Source organism: Kogia breviceps, chromosome 3, assembly GCF_026419965.1.
Source record: "Kogia breviceps isolate mKogBre1 chromosome 3, mKogBre1 haplotype 1, whole genome shotgun sequence".
Classification (NCBI taxonomy): Eukaryota; Metazoa; Chordata; class Mammalia; order Artiodactyla; family Physeteridae; genus Kogia; species Kogia breviceps.
Window position 1 is genome coordinate 114615347 of NC_081312.1, and position 26339 is coordinate 114641685.

At 44.0% G+C, this 26339-nt stretch overlaps 1 protein-coding gene across 1 annotated transcript in view; it reads left to right on the forward strand.

The window, feature by feature from the left end:
- The window catches only part of LOC131753377 (protein FAM169BP-like), an 83658-nt gene extending 57732 nt beyond the window's left edge, over positions 1–25926 (forward strand). The window contains 4 exon segments of the mRNA XM_067030711.1: positions 15988–16170; positions 19828–19959; positions 24416–24510; positions 25747–25926. Of these exon segments, the coding sequence (XP_066886812.1) occupies positions 15988–16170; positions 19828–19959; positions 24416–24510; positions 25747–25926 (590 nt within the window).
- The last annotated feature ends 413 nt before the right edge of the window (positions 25927–26339 follow it).

Here is a 26339-nt window from a genome sequence, read left to right on the forward strand (position 1 = left end):
TCAAGAAGCTCCCCCCAAAACAGAGGTTCAGAACCAGACAGCTTCACAGGTGAATTCTACCAAATATTCAAAGCTTTAATGCCTGTGCTTCCCAAACTCTTTCAAAAAATGTAACAGAAGGGAATGCTTCCTAACTTGTTTTGCGAGGACAGCATCATCCTGATACAAAAATCAGACAAAGACAGCACACACACACACACACACACACACACACACACACACACACACACAGAGTGATGAAAATAGTTACATGTCTATGATGAACATAGTTCAATATCTCTGATAAACATAGTTGTAAAAATCCTCAACAAAATTTAGCAGACAAAATCCAACAATACATTAAAAGGTTCATACACCATGATGAAGTGGGATTTATTCCAGAGATGCAAGGATGGTTCAACATATACGAGTCAGTCAGCATGATATAGCACATAAACAAAATGAAGGATAAAAAAATATGATTATCTCAGTAGATCTAGAAAAAGCAGTTCACAAAATTAAACGCCCACTTATGATAAAAATTCTTAATAAAGTGGTAGAAGGGACATACTTCAACATAATAAAGGCCATATCTAATAAACCCACAGCTAACATCGTACTCAGTCATGAAAAACTGAAAGCTCTCCCTCTAAAATCAGGAACAAGATAAAGGTACTGACTCTTGCCACTATTTTTTTTTTTTTTTTTTTTTTTTTTGCAGTACACGGGCCTCTCACTGCTGTGGCCTCTCCCATTGAGGAGCACAGGCTTTGGATGCAGAGGCCCAGCAGCCATGGCTCATGGGCCCAGCCACTCCGCGGCATGTGGGATCCTCCTGGACCAGGGCACGAACCCATGTCCCCTGAATCGGCAGGTGGACTCTCAACCACTGCGTCACCAGGGAAGCCCACCAGTCTTATTTAATATAATATTGGAAGTCCTAGCAAGGGCAATTAGGCAAGAAATAAAAGGCATCCAAATTAGAAAGGAAGAAGTAAAACTATTTGCAGATGATATGATTTTATATATAGGAAAGCTTAAAGACTCTACCAAAGAACTATTAGCAATAACAAGCAAATACAGTGAAGTTGCAAGGTATAAAATCAACATACAAAAATGTGTTATGTTTCTATATTCTAACGATGAGCTAGCAGAAAGAGAAATTAAGAAAATAATACCATATACAATTTCAACAAAAGGAATCAAATACCTAGTAATAAATTTAACAAGGAGGTGAAAGACCCGAAATGGAATAAGGCAAAAATAAATGGAAAGATATTCTGTGCTCATGGATTGGAAGAATTAAATTTGTTAAAACATCCATATTACCTAAAGCAATCTACAGATTTAATGCAATTCCTATCAAAATACCAAGGATATTTTTCATAGAAATTAAACAAAGAAATTCTAGAATTTATGTGGAACCATAAAAGACTTCAAACAGCCAAGGCAATGCTGAGAAAAAGGGCAAAGCTGGAGGTATCACACTCCCTAATTTCACACTCTTTTACAAAGCTATAGCAATTAAAACAGCATGGTATTTGCAGAAAAGCATACATAGATCAATGGAATGGAATTGAGAACCCAGGCATAAACTCACGTATATACAAACTATTAACTTACAACAAAGGAGCAAAGAACATACAATGGGGAAAGGATAGTCTCTCCAATAAATGGTGTTGAGGAATCTGGACAGCTACATGCAAACAAATGAAACTAGACACTATCTCACATTGTACACAAAACTCAAGTCAAAATGGATTAAAGACTTGCATGAAAGATCTGAAACCATAAAACTCCTAGAAGGAAACATAGGCAGTATACTCTTTGACATTGGTCTTAGCAATATCTTTCTAGATCTGTCTCCTCAGGCAAAGGAAACAAAAGCAAAAATAAACTACATCAAACTTAAACGCTTCCATGCAACAAAGGAGACCATCAGCAAAATGAAAAGATAAACTACCAAATGGGAGAAGATATTTGTAAATGTACATCTTATAAAAATGTTAATATACAAAATATTTAAAGAACTCATACAACTCAACAACAGAAAAAGAAACAACTTGATTAAAAAAAATGAGCAGAGGATCTGAATAGACATTTTCCCAAAGAAGACATACAGATGGCCAACATGCATATGAAAAGATGTTTGACATCACTAATTATTGGGGAAATGCAAATGAGAGCCACAGTGGGTTATCACCTCATGCCTGTTGGAATAGCTGTTATCAAAAAGGCAAGAAATAACAAGTGTTGGCGAGGATGTGGAGAAAAGGGAACCTTTGTATGGTCCCATACACTGTTGGTAGGAATGTAAACTGGTGCAGCCACTATGGAAAACAGTATGGAGATTCCTCAAAAAATTGAGAATAGAACTATTATGTGATCCAGCTATCCTACATCTGAGTTTCTAAAGAATATGAAAACACTAATTCAAAAAGATATATATTCATCACAGCATTATTTACAACAGCCAAGACATGGAAACAACTTAAATACCCATCAGCAGATGAATCGGTGAAGAAGATGTGGCATACATACACCATGGAATACTATGCAGCCATAAAAAGACAAAAACTTGCTGTTTCTGACAACATGGATAGAACTTGAGGGCATTATGCTAAATGAAATAAGTCAGATGGAGAAAGACAAATACTGCATGATTTCTCATATGTGAAATATAAAAACAAACAAACAAAACCTCTAAATAAATGAACAAACCAAACCTAATAAAACGAGCACCTAGGTACGGAGAACAGAGTAGTGGTTACCACAGGGGAGGGAGTGGAAGGGGGAGGGTGAAATGGGTAAAGGGGATCAACTGTATGGTGACAAATGAAAACTAAATTTTTGGTGATGAGCACAGTGTAGGGTATTCAAAAGTATAAATATATTGTTGTACATGTGAAACGTATATAATGTTATAAACCAAGGTTACCTCAATAAAAAATAAATCTAAAGAAAAAAGAAAAAGATAAAATTGGTTATATTGACTACATCTGTTTTTTTTTTTTTTTTTCCTGAGTGTGGGTCACAGTTTCCTGATTCTTTGCATGTGTTGGTTGAAGACTAGATGTTGCAGATATATTGCAGCAACTCTGACTTTTTATGTGTGTGTTTTTGAGGATTTTTGATATGGGAGGTATTTAGCTTGCCTGGATTCAAATCACAAACTCTGTCTCCTTTGATATGTAGCTGCTGACATGTGTTAGTACGATGTCTCATGGCTGCTTCTGTAGCCTGACTCTGTAGAGGTCTTCCTTGTGCCTGAAAAGTTGATGGCCCAACAAAGATTTGGGTATGGACGTTGCTGATCCCTGTGGTTTCCTTGTGTCTTCTGGTTTTGGACTCTGTACCCTTACCCGTCAAACCCATTTGGTTTCAGCTTTCTGCCAGTTGAGCTGCCCAAGTTGAGGAATGTACTTGGTTAAGAAAAGCACCAGAGTCACAGATCTGATCATGTGTAGTTCCATCTTTCAAGGGTGGATATCTCTCTGGTTTCTGACTTCTTTTGGTTGAGTCCTCTGGGTTCTCCTTCACTCATGAGTAAATTATTTATGAGCCAGGGATTTGGGCAGTTGCTCTGAATTAAGGTTTCATTCATTCTGTGGTTTCCATGTTGCCACTGAGGCTTTAAATTTCCAGCTACTTTCTTAGTCCTAAAATTTGATCTTTGACGCCTTTAGCTGGTAAGGCTGCAGCGTTTCCCACCAATATTTTCTGTAGCCTTGGGTGTTGAGTTATACCCTGTGGCCAGTAAGCTGCAAACTCGCAGGTTTTAACCTATTTCATTTGCAATTTTCTGAAATTAAAATTTCTTCTGGTTTCTATGTGCTTTTGAATGCCTTATGGCATTCTGTGAGTGATTTTTTAAAATTTGTTTTAAAAATAGTTATTATATCTGAGACTCTGCCTGACCACTTAATTTACTGTCATCATCTGATGGTGACTCTGTCCAGGGATGAATCATAGAATTTTATTCCTTGCTTTCCCATCCCTTTCTATAAGTTGAGAGAGGGATTTGCTTTGATGAATTAAAAAATGGTTGATATTAGCAACATGCTGGTAAATAAAGCAAAAAATAATTTAGATAGTGAATAGATATTATTACAATGGTTTATTATTTTAAACATATGATTTGTGAAAAAAAATCACTGGCGAGTACTTGTGGTTTAATTGACTATAGGAGGAGTTTATAGTTCAAAAGTTCAGAACAGTTAATGGTGTTTCTTCAGTCATGGCCCTGTCCTTGGTGCTTGTCACAGCTTCATGTAGTGTTGTGTTGATACCTAGGTTATGGGCGTAGCACATGGCATGCTTCCCAACTTTGCAGCAGTACAATTTCTCTTCATTAGCTTAGATCCACATGATTAACAGAATATCTGTTAGTTTCAGCTAGGCTGCAGTTTATAATTTCATTCTGTGAGGAAAAGAAAATATGCAGATTCATTGCATAAACTGGATCATGGGGGGGCAGGTTGCACCTTTTTAAGAGTATACATTGTTTCTAAGCACATTCATTTTTGTATGTGTGTGACTTTAAGTATTATTAAAATAATTATCGAACAGTAAAATTGATCTCTTTTTTGGCTTTTCAGTTCTGTGAATTTTATAATCACAACCATAATTAAAATACAGGATAGTTCTCCAGCACCTTCTAAAACTCTTTCTTGTTCTAATCTTTTCCACCCCTTCGCCCCCCACCCATAACCCCTGGCAACCACTGATCTGTTCTCTATCACTGTAGTTATCTTTTCTGGAATGTCACGTAGTGGAATCATACCGTATGTAGCCTTGTGAGACTGACTTGTTTCACTTTTTCATGATGCTTTTGCGACTTACCCAAATCATTGTGTCTGTCAGTAGTTTGTGCCTCTTTAGTGTGAGGAGAGCATTCAGTTTTGAAACAAGTGGGTGCCTTGGTATAGAATGAATGAGATCTTTTCCGGCAGACCTCTCTTTGGGAACATTTGTTAATGGGCCAGTTTGAGTTTCTCCCTTCGTTTGATAGTTCCATAATTGCCTTTCTTACAAAATATTGACACTTTAGTCATTTCATTATTTTATGCTGAAATTCTCCCTAGATAACCAAAATTAGTGGGGTTTTACTTTAACTTTTGCCCTCATGCCATTCGTCCACAAGACAACATTCAAGGAAAGAAAACACTGGACTGGTAAGTGGAGAGTCGGCCGATTTAAGGCAGGGCTAGTAAGTATTTTGCTTTTGTATAAAAATACATAAAGAACAGCTTTGTGTTTCAGATTCCTGAAAGCCCAACACTAATGCAAATCATAAAAACAGGAATGGCACTTAAAAGTGTTCAGTTAAGCGATTTGCCATCTAGACAAGAGTGTGACCTGTGACATGGCTGTGATGCCTTGAAGTGGCCTCAGCTGCCCTGCTGGTCACCAGGGCCTTCTGTTCTCCCCACCCCCTGATACGCCATGTCACAGGCCACTCCTATCCTGTTGTCCCCTCAAGCAGGGGGCCTTCACGCCATGTTCTGGACTTTAGTGGAGACATAAGCAGCAAAAGTGGAGTAGTGGGAGTGTGCTGTAGGTTCAGGTACTAGCTCTGCTGTCCCATGAGAAAGGGGTTGCTGTCGCGAGGAAGAGAAGGGCTTGCAAGATGGGGTATTGGAAGGGTGCAGGGGAAGTTCATGGGGCGCAGACCGGCTTCCTATGCTGGGATGGGTACCCAGCTGCTGCTCCATTCTCATCTTTGCAAGCCAGCTTCCTTTGCTCACTTATGTTTTCTGCTTCCTCATAACCTTGACTGTAGTTTGCCGTGATGCCCACCCGACTCTACCTGTACTGCCTTAAAGGGCTGAGACCTATTATAGTCCCAGTTTCACTTCATTCAAAACCTCTTGAAAGAATCAGGTTGGTCCAGCTGGCCTGTGGATTGAGTTTTTGTGGATCATGGGTCCACCTTGGTGGGCAGGCTTTCGTGCTTCCGATATGGCCGCCTAGCCTCAGCTCTTTAACTGGGGCTGTGGTAGGGGCAGTTTTAAAGAAAAACTGTGGCTGAGCAGACACCCTATAATCATCCATGGGAAGATCCAGTTGATAAAGTCTCAGCCTGGGCTGGAATACCTCCAGTCCGGACCACCAGGCAGCCCTTCGTTGCTGCACAATGGATAATGCCTAATGGATAGAACGTTCCAGCAGCACACTCTGTGCTGCTTCTCTGTCCTGGGCCACAGGAGTGCTTGGGCTCTGCCCCAGACCCCCGGCACCAGACACCTGGCACTGGAATGGGGCCCAACAATCTATGGTTTAACAAGCCCTCCAGGTGATTCTCATGTTTCATTCTAGAGTTTGAGACCCACTCACCTAAGGCATACATTTTCAGTGGTGGTTTCTTTTGCTTTACAAAATTTTTTCTATGTTCTGTGTCATATGAACTGGATAATGTGCAGAGTCCAGTGTTATACTAAACCGAAGCAGTTCTTTCTCCTGTAATTGACAAATGAGATGAATTACTGATACAAATTTTCTTATGTTAAACACCTGGGATAAATCCAACTTGGCCAAGGTTATTTTCTTTAAGCAAATAAGTTTTTCTTCAGTATTTTAAAAACGAATCTAGTTTTATGGCACCTTATAAATAAATTCCTGTTATAATAGTCAAACATATCGAAAGAAATGATACTTTTCAAAGAAGAAAGAATATAACTAAAGCTTATCTCCAAGTATATCTTGTTTTGGGGTGGTTCATGTTAATGCATTATTTTCAGTTGTTTTTGAGAAAAGACAATTATTATACAAATAGGATTCTGAACACTTAGTCTTGCTTGTTAAAAGTGATGTTTTTCTGGAGCAGGTGTTGGCAGCTATGGCCTGTAGACCAAATTCTGCCTGTTGTCTGTTTTGGTAAATAAAATTTTATTGAAACACAGCTTCGCACATTTGTATTGTGCATGGCTGACTTTGCTCTACAACTGCAGGGGTGAGTCGTTGTCCTCGAAGCCTAAAGTATTTTCTACCTGACTCTTACAGAAAAAGTTTGCCAGCCCCTGTTCTAGAGAATACGGTTTAAATGTCTCATATTAAAAAGAAAAAGATTTTATCCAAATTGATGTTAGTCATGCTCCTTGGTGGGGAGAATTCGGGAACATCCAGACCATTTACTGGTATCGTCAATAGTTGCTCAGCTGCCCCAGGTGCCCAGGGAGTGTGGCTCTAACCTTGTGAAGCGGGCTCATGACAGACATGCAGTATGATGGTCACGAAAAGATAGTGGCAATGGTTAGCAAAAGTGAACACTTTTAGCTACTAGTGTTTTAAGTTTCCCAGGTTTACGAGTATCCCAAATACCTTTATAGTTTGCACTTAATCTCTTGGAGTAGCAACTGTGACTATTCGGCCTGCATTTGGATTTTTAGAGCAATTATTCTTAAAATGCTCCACAGAGTCAAGTGTCTGCAGCAGCTACTATCAGCGTATTGCCTTTGGGGATTAGCAGTACAAACCCGGATGGGTGCTCACAGCCGCACAAATGCAGCTTTGCAAAAGGAAGTGTGAAGAGAGCTTTGGCCGGGCACTTGGCTCTTTTGCATTCTGTGGACCCACACCTTAACCTTCCTGATGCCCAGGTCTTGAGTGTCAAGACATCTGGGCAGTGGAAATACACTATGGCATTTGTCTTGCCACTTGTCTTTTAGGTCGTCTTCCTTCCTGACAAATCTTTTTGAAGCAGATACAGTTTTTTCCACTACTTCCTGGCTGTCTGCTGTTGTCGCTTCCCTATGGTGCACCGTCTGTCTTAGGTATCCTAAGAATATATTCCTCTCTTCCTAGAGTAACTGTCTTCTTCTTTGTCTTTGATCTGTTGGGGTACGTATTGTTAGGGGGATAGCCTGCTGGTGCCCCTTCCTTTACTCTTTGGTGGGCTTCGTCTTATCCTCACAGAGGTTCCTTCTTCAGGTCCTCCCAGGCTGTTAATGGAAAAGCCCTCTGTGTGGTGTTAGTTCATGCCTGGGAGTGGTAGTTTCACCCTGCATACCTTATTGGTCATTTGTATCTCCCCCAGAACAGCTTGGGGCATATGAGCAGAGAAACCAATTACCAGTGGAGTAACTTTGTTGAGTTCGGTTTGCTACTATTGGTTTAAGTTTTTTGTCTTATGTTCAGGAACTACTGTCATTTGCTTAATTATCTGATCTTCATCTGCTTTTTTATCTTTTTCTCTGAAAATGTTACACTGTGCTCATAGGCTGAGTCAGGGACTAATATCTCTTTTTCTGTGCTCTGGAAGGCTTTCCTGGGAAAGTTGGCAGAACTTATCTCTAAAATCAGCTGACCTGGTGTGTTTGGTGTGGTAGGGATTTAAACTACTGCCTTCAGATTTCCATGGTCATAGGATAGTTTAGTTTTTCTGTTTTTCTGTGAGTCAGTTTTGGTGGGTTGTATTATCTTAGGAATTTGTCCTTTTCATCTGTTCAAATCTATTGGCCAACCGTTATTTACAGTATTCTCTTACCTTTTAAATTTCTGCCACATCTATAGTGATAAGTCTATTTTAATTCCTAATGTGCTTTATGAATTGTCTTCTTTCTGGCTTTAGCAACTCTTGAATTTTTAAAAAAGTACTTTATGTTGTATCTTTGTTTTTGTTTTAATTCATTTCTATCCTTTTTGTCTCCTTCCCTTTAATTTCTTTGCCGTGGTATCAACACTCCCCATGAGCTGATGAGAGCCAGTTGGGCAGCTGTTACTGACAAAAAGGAGCCAAGTCCTATGTTTTTAACCTTTCTTGCCCCTGTCAGCTGCCATGTCTATAAAATGGGTAGAGTGGATGAGATCATGGCTAGGGTTCCTACCAACTGTTCTGTGCTATTGTATGTGGGAAGGTTTCCTAGGATTTTATGTTCTGACTATGAATGGGGAGTCCATTTGTGTGCAACCAGCTTACTCTCTCAGCCCCGTTCACAATCAGGCTGTAATATTCTTATTAAAGTTCATTAATATTCTTATTAAGAGGCCAATTTGTTGGCTTTGTGAATTGAGATGGGTTTTATTTGACCAACCTGAAGGTATGACGAGCCTTTAGGAAGTGCTGGTGCAGTGTTCCTCTGCCCCACCCCAGATTTTTATTTTGAAATAGTTTTACAGAAGAGTTGAAAAGGTAGGACAGAGAGTTCCTGTTATACCCTTCACTCACCTTGCCCAGTGTTAGCATCTTACATAACCATGGCACAATGGTCAAAACTGAGAAACTAACATTGGCTGATCTTCCAGCAATGTCCTTCTCTTGTAGGATCTGATCAGGAGTCTTTGTTGTCTTTAATCTTCAGGTCTTCTTAGCCTCCCCTACCAATTTGGGACCATGTCTTGGTTTTCCTTGTCTTTCATGACCTGGACACTTTTGAGGAGTCCTGGTCAGGAGATTTATGGCATGTCCATTAATTTAGGTTTGTATGATATTGTCTCATGATTTGACCAGGGTTATGGGTTTGGGGCACAGTGAAGCATGCTTCTCCTCACATGGTCACATCAGGTGTGGGGTACAAGGTGCCAACGTTACTACACGCGATATTCACCCTGATCACTCAAGGGGGTGTCTACCCCCTTCCTATACTGTAAAGTTATTATTTTTCCCTTTCCTTACTTAATTGTATCTTTCTAATACAATTTAATACAATTCATTGTATATTTCAAATCAGTTTTTTTGAAGTACAATTATACATCCCATAAAAGTTGCCAATTTTAAGTGTACCATTCAGTGACTTTTTTAAAAGCAAATTTAGAGAGTTGTATAACTAGCACCACAATCCAGATTTTAGATATTTCCATCACCCCCAAAAGTTGCCTTTTTGGTGTCAGTCTCTTTCCAACTCAGCTCTAGGGAACGACTGTTCTGCTCTCTGCTCTCAATTTGCCTTTCCTGGATGTTTCATATAAATGGAAAGATACTGTATGTGGTCTTCTGTATCTGGCTTCTTTCACTCAGCTTGGTGTTTTTGAGGTTCATCCAAATTACAGCATATATTAGTATTTTATTCCTTTTTATTGCTGAGTAATGTTCCATGGTATGACTGTACCACATTTTGTTTATGCATTTACCAGTATGGTTTCCAGTTTTCGGCTATTATGAATAATGCTGGTATAAATACTTGCATACATGTCTTTGTATGGACATGTTTTTTTTTCTCTTAAGTGAGTTCCTAGGAGCAGAATTGGTGGGTCTTTGGTTAGCATATGTTTTAACTTTTTAAGAAGCTGCCAAATTATTTGACAATGTTTCTGTACCATTATGTATTCCCAGCAGCAATATATGAGGGTTCCAATTTCTCCACATCTTGTCAACACTTGTTTGTCTTTTTGATTATAGCCATTTAGTAGGTCAAAAGTGGCATTTCATTGTGGATTTGCATATTTAAATGACTAATGATGTTGAGTATCTTTTCACTGATTATTAACCATTTGTATGTCTTCTTTGAAGAAATGTCTGTTCAGATCATCTGTCCATTTTTAATTGGTTGTTGATTTTCTTTTTGTTGAATTATAAGAGTTCTTTATATAGTCTGGGTATGTCTTTTATCAGGAATGTGATTTGCAACATTTTCTTACAGTCTGTGGCCTGTCTTTTTATTTTCTTTGTGGTGTCTTTTGAAGTACCAAGTTAATTTTGATGAAGTCAGATTTACCAGTTGGTTGGTTGTGTTCATTGATGGCAAAGCTAAGAACTCTTTGCCTAACCCAAGGTTGTGAAGATTTCCTTCTGTGTTTTCTTCTGAAAGCTTTACAGTTTTAACTCTTATATTTATGTCTAGATACATCTTAAATTAATTTTTTATATGATGTGAAGTAAGGGTCCAGCTTCATTTTTAAAAATACCTTATACATTAAAAAATTAGCAGACATTACTTTTTAAAGCAGTTTTAGGTTTATAGAAAAATTGAACATAAAGTGCAGAGAGTTCTCATCCCCCTCCACACACACAGTTTCCTCTATTATTAACATATTGCATTAGTGTGGTACATTTATTATAATTCATAAACCAATACTGATGCATGTATTAGTCGACTGGGGCTCCCGTAACAGAGCGCCACACATTGGGTGGCTTAAACAACAGAAATTAATTTTCACACGGTTCTGGAGGCTGGAAGTCCAAGGTCAAGGTGTAGGCAAGTTTTGTTTCTTCCGAGGCCTATGTCTTGGCTTGTGATGGCCATCTTCTCAGTGTGTCCTCTCACGGTTTTCCTGTGTGTGTGTGTGCATTCTTGGCGTCCCTCTGTGTGTCCAATTTCCTCTTCTTATAAGGACACCAACTGGATTGGATTAGAGCCCATCTAAAGACCTCATTTTGAGTTCATCACCTCTTAAAGGCCCTGTCTCCAAATACAGACACATTCTGAGGTACTGGGAGTTTTGGGAGACACAATTCAATCCATAAGAATACATTATTATTAACTAAAGTCCATAGTTTACATTAGGGTTCATTCTTTGTGTTGTACGTTCTGTGGGTTTCGACAAATGTATAAAGACATGTTCTATCATTGTACCATCATACAGAGTAGCTTCACGGCCCTAAAAATCCCGTGTTCCACCTATTCATCTCTTGCTCTCCCCTACCCCTTGACAACCACTAATATTTTTACTGCCTTTGTAGTTTTGCCTTTTCCAGAAGATATAATTGTAATTGTATGCTACGTAGCCTTTGTGGATTGGCTTCTTTTACTTAGTAATATGCTGTAAGGTTTCTCTATATCTTTTTATGGCATGATAGCTCATTTCTGTTTAGCACTGACTAGTATTCCATTATCTGGATGTGCCATAATTTATTTATCCACTCTCCCATTGAAGCATATATTGGTTGCTTCCAAGTTTTGGTAATTATGAATATAGGCATTATAAACATTTGTGTGCCAGTTTTTGAGTAGACATAAGTTTTCAGCTCCTTCAGGTAAATATAAATGAGCACAGTTGCTGGATCCTATGGTAAGAATAGATTTAGTTTTGTAAGAAACCACCAAGCTGGGACTTCCCTGGTGGCGCAGTGGTTAAGCATCAGCCTGCCAATTCAGGGGACACGAGTTCGATCCCTGGTCCGGGAAGATACCACGTGCTGTGGAGTAGCTAAGCCCATGCGCCACAAATACTGAGCCTGCTCTCTAGAGCCCCTGAGCCACAACTTCTTAGCCTGTGTGCCACAACTACTGAAGCCCATGCACCACAACAAGAAAAGCCACCACAATGAGAAGCCCCACACACCACAACAAAGAGTAACCCCCACTCGCCACAACTAGAGAAAGCCTGCATGCAGCAATGAAGACTCAATGCAGCCAAAAATTAAAAAAAAAAAAAAAGAAAAGAAACCACCAAGCTGTCATCCAGAGTAGCTGTAGCATTTTGCATTTCCACCAGCAATGAAGGAGAGTTCCTTTTGCTCCACATCTTCAACAGCATTTTGGTGTTTTCAGTGTTCTGGATTTTGGTCGTTCTAATAGGTGTATGATAGTATCTCACTTTAAAAAAATTTTTATTTCCCTGATAATATATGATGTGGCACATCTTCTCATATGTTACTTGCCATCTGTACAGCTTCTTTGGTGAGGTGTCTATTAAAGTCTTTGGCCCACTTTTTAATCAAATTGTTTGTTTTTTTAATTGTTGAGTTTATGAGCTCTTTGTATATTTTGGATAATAGTTCTTTATCAGATATGTCTTTTGAAGATTTTTTTTTCCCCCAGTTTGTGGCTTCTCATTCTCTTGACAGTGTCCTTCACAGAGCAGAAAAATTTGATTTTAGTGAAATTCAACTCTCAATTTTTTCTTTCATGGATCATGCCTTTGATGCTGTATGTACAAGTTTATTGCCAAACCCAAGGTCATCTAGATTTTCTCCTATGTTATCTTCTAGTTCTGTAGTTTTGCATTGTATATTTGTGTCTGTGATCCATTTTGAGCTACACTTTGTGAAGGGTTTAAGGTCTGTGTCTGGATTCATGGTTTTACATGTGGATGTCCAACTGTCCCAGCATCGCTCGTTGAAAAGACTGTCCTTCCTCTATTGATTTTTCTTTGCTCCTTTGTCAGAGATCAGTTGACAGTGTTTGTGTGGGTCTCATTCTGGGCTTTGTTCTGTTGCAGCTTCATTCATTAATTTGTTCATTTTTAATTAATTCATTAATTTTTGGCTTATGGATGTCCAATCATTCCACCACAGTTTGTTGAAAAGTCTGTCTTTTCCCCCACTGAGTTACCATGGCATTTTGTAGAAATTTGGAGTGTAAGAGTTTACTTCTGGACTCTCACTTCTGCTCCATTGATCTATATGCCCACCGTTGCACCATTATCACACTGTCTGATTACCTTGATTTTATAAGAAGCGTTGAAATTGGTTAACATAAAACCTCCAACTTTGTTCTTCTACTTCTTCTTTTATTTATTTATTTTTCTGTTTTGTTTATCCTAGAGCTTTGCATTTCACATGAATTTTACCCTCAGCTTGTCAATTTCCACAAAAGAGCCTGCTGGGATTTTGATAGGACTGGTGTTAAACTTACAGGTCAGTTTGGGAAGAATTGGCAACTTAACAGTATTGAGTCATCCAATCCAGCAGTCCCCAACCTTTTTGGCACCAGGGACTGGTTTCGTGGAAGACAGTTTTTCCATGGACCGGGGGGTGGGGTATGGTTTTGGGATGATTCAAGCGCATTACATTTATTGTGCACTTTATTTCTATTATTATTACATTTCAATATATAATGAAATAATTATACAACTCACCATAATGCAGAATCAGTGGGACCCCTGAGCTTGTTTTCCTGCAACTAGATGGTCCCATCTAGGGGTGATGGGAGACAGTGACACCTGAAGTGTGTTGCTTATGTCCAGTCTATTCTGTAAGATGCAGTTTAATTGTCACTTGCCACTCACTGATAGGGTTTTGATATGAGTCTGCAAGCAACTGATTTATTATGGTCTCTGTGCAGTCAAACCTCTCTGCTAATGATGATCTGTATTTGCAGCCGCTCCCCAGTGCCAGCATCACTGCCTCAGCTCCACTCAGATCATCAGGCATTACATTCTCATAAGGAGTGCACAACCTAGATCCCTCGCATGCACAGTACACAGGAGGGTTTGTGCTCCTATGAGAATCTAATTGCTGCCACTGATCTGACAGGAGGTGGAGCTCCGGCAGTAATACGAGTGACGGGGAGCGGCTGTAAATACAGATGAAGCTTCGCTCACTTGCCTGCTGCTCACCTCCTGCTGTGTGGCCTGGTTCCTAACAGGCCATGGACCGGTACTGGTCTGTGGCTTGGAGGTTGGGGACCCTGATCCAATCCATGAGCATGGAATTTCTCTTCATTTATTTAGATCTTCTTTAATTTCCCTCAACAATGTTTTGTGCTTTTCAGTATTTAAGGCTTATGCTTCTTTTGTTAAATATATTCCTGAGTATTTACTTTTTAATGCTGTTGTGAGTGGAATTGTATCTTTATTTAATTTTAAACATTCTTAGCTTTGAAGGACTTCACTTTCTGGGGACCACTGTTCTTGTCTATAAAATTGGAAGTTATATAATTCCAACCCAGTTGGTGCTGTCATTTCAGGCACATTGAGGGTAAAGTCCAAATTCTTTACAATTACCATCTCAAGTGAATTGGGGTTGCTCGTTGGTCACAGATTACTTATTTATTCATTCATATTGGGCACAAAACCAACTATTTATTTAGCTCATCATTCTTTTGGTTGTTGATTTTGGTGAGGCTCAGCTGAGTGGTTTTCTGCCCTAGGCTGGGCTGGCCTGTGTGTCTGTGGTCACCTGCCCACCTGTTTCTTAAGACCAGCTGGATATTGGCTGGGACCACGAGGGTGCCTGGGCCATGTTTCTCTCCTGGTGGCAGGCTAGCCTGGGTTTGTTCTTGTGGTGAGTGATAGGGATCAGTGAAAGAATGGAGGGGCCCTGGACCCCGAGAGGCCTAGGCTCAGAATGGGTGTGCTCTTGCCAGCTTCATTCTGTTGCCCAAAGTGAGTCATCAGGCCAGCAAGATTAAAGGGGAGAAGAAATAGACCCCATATCTTGATGGGAAGACCTTCAAAATCACATGCAAAGGTGTGTGGATATAGGAAGGGGAATAATTGTGGCTATTTTTCAGACAGTTCACTACAGTAGCATGTAGCTCTGCAATTCAGCCTGGCTAATTAGACTCAGAATCGTTTTTTTTGTTTGGGAAATCACTCACCTTTGAATCTTTGCAGGCACAAATACCACCTCTTCCAATAGGAGCTGACTACACGACATATTTCTTTTCCTGGATTCCAGTGCATCTAGAGCACAGGCAACTGTGCAGCTGGGAAGTGAGGAAGGTGATATTGTTGGGTGTGTGTGGTATTTCTAGCTAGGGTGACAACAGAGGTGACTGACTGCAAGGGTAGGTTCCTGTTGCAGAAACAGCAACTTTGCTGGTGTTAGTGCTGGTTGCAGTAAAGTTAAATTGAGGGTAGAAAAGTGGGAGAGGTGCCAGCTGTAGCCTCTCTTGCTCTGCAATAGCAGGGTCATCGATGTTCTATGGGAAACAGGACTTAGTCTGTTTGGGTCAAGTGTACTTTGCCATAATTGGCCACAGTGAACTCTGAACAAGTCCATGCCATGGAGATGCGTTGGCTGGGTCTCCCAGCCCACATCAGGGAGAACTTTGACGTTGCCCAGATGCTCCTCCTTGGCTTTGGGGGTCTCTGAACTGTGCACAGTGAGGGAGGGGTGTGAGGAGTCTGGGTGGGTGCGTGACGGCCTCAGTCACCTGGGTTTGCATTTCATTTCAGGGCAATAGCCTAGTGGCCTTGCTCACAGCAATTGACAATGTGTGGGCTGCCCAGTAAGCTGGAGAGCTGGTGGTTTAGGATGGTTTGCTGTTCGGTCTTCAGTGGTTTAGTTTGTGAGGCTGCACTGCTTCCAGATGGTACCAGTGACCTGGCAAGTAGGAGTCCCGCTGGGTCCTGGCAGGCTAGTCCAGCCCAGGGGACAGCACATGTCTCTTGCTTTCCCCTCAGGCAGCCTGTGTGGTGATGGCATGGGTGTGTGCTACCTGCTGCCTGTCTCAGACACCGTGTTTGTCCAGAGGAGCTATCGCCGCCAGGGCCTGGGCCTGGCCATGCCGAGGGACTTCTGCCAGACGTTCTGAGAGCACAAGGCCCTGGGCATCAGCTGGCCCATCTCCCCTGCCATGTACCAAGGTAACCACTGCATCGGGAGGAGCCCTTGGGTAACAGGGATGGGTAACTCATGTGGGTTCCAGATGATTCTGGGGTGGGCGGTCCCTCAGAGCCGCTGGCAGCATGACATGTGAGTTTTCTCTTTCCTCTGAGAAATCTCGTGTTGCTTCAGCACTGAGACTTTAAGCTTGATCACAAGGGGCGAACCTTTCCCAGTCCCTGAGAAAGAATTGGATTTAGAAATAATAAGAACCAAATCAACACAGCGTCAGAGAGAAGCAGAATCCAGGGAACGCACTGTGCTGCTGGTTGTTGCTGGGCCTCAGAGGGCCTTTGCTCTTGCACAGGAAGATGGCAGTCATCACTTTGCCTTTCCAACTCGGAGCCCCGGGGGGACCAGGAGCTGAGGGAAGGCAAGCTCCAAATGCCCTGAGCCCTGAGCACCTGTGTAGCTCTTACTGCAGAAGATGACTCCCCCCATTTGCTCTTGTCCTACCGAGTCCGTGTATTAGTCAGGGTTGGGGGGAGGGAAAGAGAGAGAAGAGATTTATTATAAGGAATTGGCTCAGACAACGTGGAAATTGAGATATCCTAAGATCTACAGTCAGCAAGCTGGAGGCTCAGGAGGACTGATGGTGTGGTTCCAGTCCAAATGCCAACAGGCTTGAGACCCAAGAAAGCCAGTGTTTCAGTTCAAGTCCAAAGATAGGAAAAGACCAATGTCCCAGCTCAGTCAGTCAGGCAGGAGGAGTTCCTCTCACTTGTGGGAGGGTCCGACTTTTTGTTTTGTAGTCAAGACCTCAACTGATTGGCTGAGCTCCACCCACAATGGGGAGGGCAATCTGCTTTACTCCGTCTAAGGATTCAAATGTGAATCCTGGGACTTCCCTGGTGGCGCAGTGGTTAAGAATCTGCCTGCCAATGCACGGGACACGGGTTCAACCCCTGGTCTGGGAAGATTCCACATGCTGCAGAGCAGTTAAGCCCGTGTGCCACAACTACTAAGCCTGCAGTCTAGAGCCCATGAGCCACAACTACTAAGGCCACGTGCCACAACTACTGAGCCCAAGTGCCACAACTGCTGAAGCCTGCACGCCTGGAGCCCATGCTCTGCAACAAAGAGAAGCCACCACAATGAGAAGCCCGCACACTGCAACGAAGAGTAGCCCCCGCTCGCCACAACTAGAGAAAGCCCTCACACAGCAATGAAGACCCAACACAGCCATAATTAAATAAATTAATTAATTAAAAAAAATGTGAATCTCATCCAAAAACACCCTCACAGACACACTCAGAATAATGTTTGACGAAATGTCTGGATACCCCTGGCCCACTCAAGTTGATATATAACATGAAGTACCACAATCCTTCTCCAGGTTCTGGAAAAGAAATCTTAATATGTATTTGCCAGAGGAAATTCAGAAAGCCCTGATGTTAAATGTTTCACTCCAAATCAGCAAGGGTGGGAGATACTGGGAAGCATCTCCCAGGATCCACTGGTCCCCCATGAAGCATATCCACCCCACACTGGGCCCTGCCTCACTTCTTGTCATACAGATACTTTTGGACCCTTACTATTGAGTTTCCAGTGTCCTTATGGTGTGAGAACAACAGATAGGAGAGAAAAGCTGTGAAAGGCAAGGAAACTTCTGTTGCTCGGAAGTCATAAGAAAACCAGGTGAAAACATATTTTCCTCAAGTAGGTTTGGTCATTTCTTTGTATTTTCAAACTCTCCATCTCTCACGAAACTCTGAAGATCCTGAATTTGTGCAAAGAATACTGGAGGCTTGCTGCACTGGTTTGCTTACTTGGAGGTCTTGGAAAGTTCTGGAACTCCGGCACTGGTTCTCTGTCCACGCCCACGTGCCGTCTGTCGCTCCCCTCATTCTCATTTCAGCTCTGAGACTTTGTTTGAGTGTGTTGTCCCCCAGGGCAGCCACCCAGGTCTCCCCTGGGGAGGAGCAGGCTCCAAAGGGCGGGGACCACCCCCAGGCCAGCATTGCAGAGACCCTCGCAGGGGCCTGTATCTCCACCTGGTAGAGAAAGAAGATCTGAAGGTACTGATTCTGAATCACACTTGGGATCTCAGTGGCGCAGCCAAGGGTGCTGGGGCCTTGAGCTTCTACGTCACCCTGCTTGTGCCTGGGCTCATGGGTGAGCAGGCAGAGTGTGGACAAAGCAGGACAGAGCAGCAGCTGGAGGCTCAAGGCCATGCCGGTTGTGGCTGCTCCACGCTTCACGGACCGCCTTTTATCCAGTACAGTCCTGCCCTTGGAATGGCCCGGGGGGCCTCCTGCCCAGGGCCCCACGCTTTAGCACCCTCTTGAAGCTGCACCTCTCTCCACGGGATGAGCAATCTGTGGGCCCAAGAGGATGTTCTCGCCTGGGTGCAGGCCACTGCTAAACCGGGTCAGGCTACCAGAACCCCAGGATTCCTGTCAGGGGCTGCCAAGGGCCCAAGTGGACTCCATCCTGGATCTGTGCCCCTAAGAGCAGAGGACGCCACCAATTTGCACATCCTTAGGCCCTGGGACAGCTGCTGGTGGGATGTAGGTAGAGTGTGGGCGTGGTGTCCACATTTGTATGCACAGGCCCCTTGCCACGTGCTGGGAGCTGGGGTGAGAGGAGAGGGTGGGCTGCCAGCTGGGGGCCAGCTCTCTTGGCATCGCCACATTCAGGTGCAAAACTCCAAGGAGTCTAAGAATTCTAAATTTGAAACTGGCTTTTCCTGCTGTTAAGAAGTTATATTTGTCAAGACAGGAGAGCAGAACATTCTATCTAGCACTCGGCTAGCTTGGCTTACACCTTTTGAGTACTTAGCGTCATGCTCTGTGGGTTTCCATCTGTGCTCTTGCCCTGGGCCTGATGGAGCCCCCAGCACGTGCAGGACCAGGAGCTGCTTCCCATTCGGCTGGATTCAGGGCCCTGCCACATGGAAATGCTCACCCTGTGAACGTGGCATAAAAGTCTACAACCTTGAGGGGGTTCTGGAGTCAAGGTGTCCGTGGATGAGCTGGAAGGCTCCCTGGGAGAAGAGGGCTGTGGAGGCTCAGAAAGAGGGAGGACAGTGCCTATGGAGAGGACCGGGTGGGGTGCCATTATGGTCTGAATTGGGTCCCCCCCCAAATTCTAACCCCCAAGGGGACTGTACGTGGAGATGGGGTCTATAAGGAGGTAACTGAGGTTAGATGAGGTCATAGGGTGGGCCCTGATCCAATAGGACTGATAAGAGGAGGTCCCAGTAAGAAGGGGAGACTAGGACACAGATGGGTACGGAAGGAAGCTGGTGTGAAGACGCAGTAAGAAGGTGCCATCTCCAAGCCAAGGAGAGAGGTCTCAGGAGAAGGCAAGCCTGCCAACACCTTGATCTCAGACTTCCAGCCTCCAGAGCTGCGAGACAATAAATGTGTGTTGTTTAAGGCCCTGGGTGTGTGGTGTTTTGTTGTGGCCGCCTGAGCAGGCTAAATGGGATGGATGAAAGTGGGAGGCAGGTGAGGAGGATGGCGGGTGGGGGAGGGGTTGGCGTGGGGCAGCAGCAGAGCAGAGAGCTGGAGGTGGGCCGGGCCAGGCTGCAAGAAGGACGGAAGTGGGTGTGCCTGGGGACGCAGACGAGGGCTGGCATGTGTGCACCAGGGCTGCGTGGGCCTCCCTGACTCCTGTGTGCAACTTCCCCTCAGTCTGTAGGAAGTTCTTGGTGGCACATCCAGAGGAGTGGAGGCGCCTGTGGGAGGCGCAGCCCCCAGGAGCCTGGGGCCAGCGAGTCAACATCTGGCTGAAGGTTCAGCTTCAACAGGCAATGCGTCTAGATTGTGAGTCGGGGTGAAAGCATGCCCTTTGGTCTGGTTATTTCCAGTGTCGGTAACGGAAGCACAGATTCACTGGTGCAGATAGAGTCAGGCTGCGCAGACGTTTTGTTTGTTGCTGTTGCAGCAATAGGGGAGGGAGTGAAACCCGAGCGGTGGCATCCTGGCCTTCCTCCACCTCCCATCCTGAACGAACCACACCTTCCACACCCTCTTGCTCAAATAGATCTCCCCCACTTTAGCCAAATCAGAGACTCTCTGGGACTAAGTGTTCCCCATTTCCAGTTGGAAAGGATCATTGAAACATGCAAGAGGATTAATTGCCTCTGTCTAGCAGAAGGTCCCTGGAAAGCATTGTTTCCTGTAGGCAATGTGTGCATCTGGTAAAAATTCTAAGATACACGAGGGTTTGCTGGAAGAGCGAGCTCTGTCCCTTCTCCTGCGGGGAGGGTTCACGTGGGTGTGAGGCAGCGCCCCCTGTTCTGTCTGCGAGGGCCTGCCTTGTCCTTCTTGTCCTATTTGATGTGTTTGACGGCAGCGCAGGATAAGCCCGGTGGGTGAGCTTTTTTTGTTTTTTTGTTTGTTTTTTTTTTGCAGTACGCGGCCCTCTCACTGCTGTGGCCTCTCCCGTTGCAGAGCACAGGCTCTGGACGCGCAGGCTCAGCAGCCATGGCTCATGGGCCCAGCCGCTCCGCGGCATGTGGGATCTTCCCGGACCCGGGCACGAACCCATGTCCCCTGCATCGGCAGGCGGACTCTCAACCACTGTGCCACCAGGGAAGCCCTTTTTTTTTTTCTTTCTTTCTTTTTTCCCCATGGGTGAGCTTTTGGTTGTGTGGGCAGCCCTGTTACAGACACACAGGCCGTCTTCAGCGAGTTTGTGGCAGGTTTTTGATGGATGGTGTCTGTGCCCAGGTGGTGGGTCTGAGGGCCGGAGGGGCGAGCAGGGTGGCAGACACACATTGTCTTTAGGTCTCCAGGCTGCTTTCTGTCCGCGTTCCTTCCACCTCTCCCAGGTAGGGGAGGATGGCCCACTGAGGCCTGGCCTCAGCTGCAGTTGGAGGTGCAGCTGGGGGCAGGCCTGCAGGGGGGATGGGGGCGAGGGAGCATCTTTTTAAATTCACCGGCCACGATGAAAGCATGGCTGAGCTCCCTTCAGGGTCCAGTGCCACTTTTGAGGCTGCAGGTAGCTCATTAAGGGATGGATGGGCAGGCTGAGGTGCCAGGCTTTCTCTTCCCATGGTGACTGATTCCCCTGAGGTAGCAATAGGGGAGAGTGCCTGGGAGTTTATTGATGATGATGGTGATAGGTTTTGCTCCTCTGGTGCCTTTCAGCTAGGAGGCTTAATAGGTCTTTACAGATATTAATGGGGTAACCAGGCACCTGGGAAGGAGGCTGTGGCAGGGCTGTGTGACTGTGATCCTAATGAGGCAGTTAAGTGACTTGCCCTGTGGCATAGAAAGCCGGAAATGATGGGAAGCCAGCCAGGGTCCCAGGCCCTTGGCTGACCATCCGTGTGGGTTTGTCGCTGGGCTTCACAAGGGAGCCTGCAGCCCCCATGCCTCCTGGCCTCTGTGGCTTGGATGTTGCACTTCCTTGGCTGGAAATGGAAAAAAAAAAAAAGGCTTGCCCATCAGAATGTGGAAATCATGTGGAAATTGCATGGGCTGGAGGGGGTTTGCAGGGGAGGACGTTTTTGCATAATTGGGGAGATGGCTTCCTCTGAGGAGAATTCCACTGGGGGTTATTTCAAGAGCTGAGAGAGTTGGTGTGGTCTGGTCAGAGGAAATGAGCTAGAATTCAGATGCCAGCCCTGTCACTTTAACTCACTCTGAGATGCACCAACTCTCTCCTTAAAACGGCAAATGAGGGGACTTTCACAGAGAAGGTACCAGAAGCATGCTTGAGTCCCTTGAAGGAAAAAGGGTCATCATTATAATTAGGGATATAATTAGATTACCGAAACCATAATTTTTTGAAAAATTCTAAGTTGTGGTCTTTTCACTCCCTGTGTAAATCATGGCTAGTTCCCAGTTTCACCCACACCTCCTCTCTCCCCCCAGGGCCAGCAGTCAGGATTTTAATTCACTGGTGAAGGTTTTCCGCCAACCAGTTTCATTTTGTAACAATTTTGTCAGTCCGCGCTGGCACTCAGGTTTTTTCGAGGCCAGCCGGCGATTGGGGGCCACAGATGCGATCACAGATTAGCCCAGATGCTCGGCAGTTTCTCTGTGTTTCATCTGTTTCTCTCCTCACAGAAATCAGCAAATGTTAGCCCACGGGGTTTTCCCACCCATCACCAAACAATGCAGATTCTGGAATCTTCTCTTCCCTGGAAATGTCACGAGGCCACTTATTTTAAATTTAGTTTTAATCAGTTATTCTTAGAGTTGCTTTCTTGAATTGTTCTGTTTTTCAAATTCTATCTTTTGTCCCTTTATTTCTGACTATTATTTAGGAGGTTTCCTACAATTTCATGGGCCACAGGAATAGAAATATAAACCAGAAGCCCGGTGGGGCCTGTTGCTTTTCACATTCTAACTAAGGTGTGGACATATTACAACATTCCACAACATTCCAGGGGGAAATTAACTTCTCCTTTCAAATGTTTTAAAATCTGTTTTTGAAGCAGTGTCATTTGTGGACTGGGGATTTTAGAGTTTGCACAGTCCTGACTGTTGATAACATCTGTGGCTTATAAAGGCCCTGAAAATATTTACAGGGTTATTCAGACCTTTTGAGAGAAGGAGTTTGTGAGAAACTTTTTTCTTCCTATACTCAGTTACATATGAAGCCTTTGAAACTTGACCAATAGGATCAGAATTCTGTCCGATGTGACTTCCCCATTAGCTTGCACATGCCTAATTTTCTGTACTGGGGGGGATGAAATTGAATACATCAACAGTTGATTTTTTTTTTTTTTAACGGAAAAAGTTGCTGGAGGCAGGAAATAAATTGCACACAGATTAAAAAATAATGTTTTTTCATTTTTAGGTTGTATTTTTGCTTTCTTTCCAGGTGACGTTTTAATAGATTCAACTGTCATCCACAGGGAAAATACTTTTCTTCTGTTTGTATTTAATTTTTAAAGCTAGAGGGAATGTACATAAAGAGATGTGAAATATTTGAGCTGACAAAGTGGGGTCAGTTTTCTAAAAGCCTGATGCTTAGCAGACTGCAGCTCTAACTTGTTTCAGCTTTTTCTGGAGAGTCGGGCATTACACAGGGCCAGGCTGGGAAGGGCGGAGAACAGAACCACCACGCTGGATGGGCTTTTTGGTTTAATGCTGCTCTTTGAAAGGTTGTATGGCTCCCTCTAGTGGCCACTGTTATCTGCTGCAGCATCGGATGGTAACTCGTAGGCATCTGCCTTTGACCTACCTGTGTGGCTGCTTCTCAGATTCTCATCCTTGTGAGTCCAAATTATCATTAATTTAAAAAAAGTATTGCAGCTTCATTGCTTAGGAATAAAGTACAAGGGGAAGTTTGATAGGTATTAACATACTTCCATCCATAACACATAAAAACAAAGTTTCACACATCAGGAAAGGAAGAAAATTGATAATGGATTATCTACTTCATTCTCTCATTCATTCATTCACTCACTCATTCAGTTGATTACTGTTAACGGAGCATTTCTCAGCACTGGGAAGTGTCCAGGTCATCCGGATACAGTAGTCAATAAGGCTGGCTGAGAAGTGTCTGAGCTCATTTATGAGCTTATGGTTTTTGTGAAGGAAAGTACATGGGCAGCTACTACTGTATTATATAAAATCTTAAATATCAGAGAAGGCTAAAGAGGGCTGGTATTTTTAGATGCTTTTGATTCAATTTTGCCAAACCAAATTTTGCTCATTTATAGAGTCTGGAAATAAACTTTAAACATTTACTTACGTAGGTAACAAGTAATATTCTTTATTTGAAAAATGTGTTTCATTTGTATTTTCAGCTCAAATGGAAAACTGCATATTTTTTTCCTAAAGGATCTGAACCCCTCACCACACCTCCACATATGGATTTTGGGGTGTGGGGAGGTGCACAGTAGGATAAGAAAGTCACCCCCTTCCAAGTTGGTACTGATTTGGTAGGAGGGGGGAGAGAGGCTGAATTAACATGTGTGATTATAGTCTATCTTGTGAGTAAGAATTCCAGTGAGCAAAGAGGAGGGCCAAGGAATAGAATGGGAAACCTGACTGCATTTAATGCCTGAATAGTTGGGAGAATAGATCAAAATTCCAGCTCAGAAATGCTTGAATAGAACCACTCTCCCAATACCTGGAAGGTTTTCCTGCCCTTGGAGGGCATGTAGCAGGTGTCAGGGTGAAGGTCAAAAGGATAGAACTGGGTCGTGGGGTTCCATGCTTTTGGAAGTGTCCCCATTATGTTATTAATCTTTTGACTGTCCAGCTCCTTGGGAGTCACCCCATTTGCTTACTCTGCTCTCTTGCTTGGGGAGGGCAGCTAACCCAGGAAATTCCAAGGAGGAAGTGACTGCTCTTGGGCGCACTTCTCAAGACAGTGGACCCGGAATATCCCATAATGGAGAAGACAATGAGGTACAGTGACAAATGTGTGCCATTCTAGGACTAGTCATTGTGTCATGCTTGTGCAGTTTCCTAAACACCTCTGCTCTGGGCCTCTCTGGGGCAGTAGGCCCTTGATTTATGCTTGGAATCTCCAAGCTGCAGTGGGAGGAGAGGCCATTGCAATTAGACTTTTCACGGTCCTCTTCTCTAAGCTAGACAAGCTCTGACGAAGCCAAAACTAAACAGAGAACACATGGGAACGAGCCGTAATTTTGCATCGTTAAGGAAGTACTGAAAAATCTGAATTTCAGATTCTGTGACGGACCGGTATCTTTCAAGCAGAACTAATGTGTGGACAAATTTATCTTTCTTTCCTTCCCCGCCCCTCAAGCCCAGATGCTAGAAAATGGAATAGGGCATTAGGTTATGAGATGGTTCAGAACAATGGTAGATAGATCCGCGGGTAAAGATGGTTCCTGAATATTCCTGTTCCTGGCCTGTTGTCGTTCAGTAGTTTATAAGATTTTGGAGTGATACGATTCCACGAGTATTTTCCTGAGGCCAAGCCAGACACTTGTCCACACAAGGTGATTGTGCTGACATCCGTTTGCTGGTATGGCAGGGCCTTTGCTCTGGAATCCCTAAAGAATCGATAATGACATTAAACTCCAAAACTTACAAATGCATTTTGTGGGGAATGCTGCTTATCTTGGAAAACAGATGGTTCTGGGATAGAAGACTCAACATCAAAGGCATAAAACATCGCAGAAAGTGCTGGATTATCTTAGAAAAGCTGACTGGTGTCTGACATCAGTTCTAGCCATCTGGCAGAGGAGGGCCTTCCTGTTCCTTGGGTCACAGTGGAAAGCTGGGCTGTCAGGCTACTGAACCAAGTGTGTGCTTTGCCTCTGTGCTCATCTCTGACTCTCCTTTTAAACGTTGAAGCCCATTAGAGGAAGCAGGAGGTGTCCAGTGTGACCTGACGCCTGCGGGAGTGTGTCTGGGGAAGTCTGCGCTTTTATAGTAGTGCCCCCTTGCCTTGTTCTCTCTTGGATCTCCCCGGGCCAGGACTTCATGTCCCACCACTAAATATACGTTCCCATCAGTAAATCTGTGCTCAGAGCATCTTATGTACGGAACACGGTGTCCCCGTGGCCGGCCTGGTATGTGAACCTGCCTCGCCTGCTCTGACTCTGAGCTCGCGGTATGGGGGGCAGCCAGGCCAGTGTTAATTGGGATGCTGTGTTGATTCTTTTCGGGTTTCAGGAGAGGATCAGTAGAGAAGAACTGGAGAAGAATGATCGAGATTGCACAGTGACAGAAGCAGCTGGGTGGCTTGGAAGAGCATGCTGGGCTGAGCAGGAGGGGAAGGAAGCCAAGAGGACAGCGGTGGATGCCAGGCTGCCCCCAGGGTCGTGGCGGAAGCACATGTGTCCCAGCTCCTAACCCCTAACTCGCAGAGGCTGAGCTGAGTCCACGGAGAGGCTTGCCTAGGCTCCATGGGACGTGGGTTTGAGAGCCACTTGCCACTCCATGCTCCTGTCGCTGGGAGCTGGCTTCTGTCCTTGCTGTGCCGTCATCTGAGGAGCAAATGACCACACAGACCTTCCTACCTCAGGCTTGATGTGTGGGCTCAGGTGATGGGAAGCCTGAGAAGCCCCTCATTTAATCCGAAGGCGCTGTACGGGGCAAGTAATCATTTTCCCACGCTCAGATTTCAGAAGCCCATTCGTTAAACCTAATATGGTTTCTCTTGCTCCGGATGAATTTGTAAAGACTACACTGGAACCACATGATTATGCCTCTTTCTTCAGCACAAGGAAGCTCAGGGCTGCCCTGTCCACACTGCAGAAATCCCT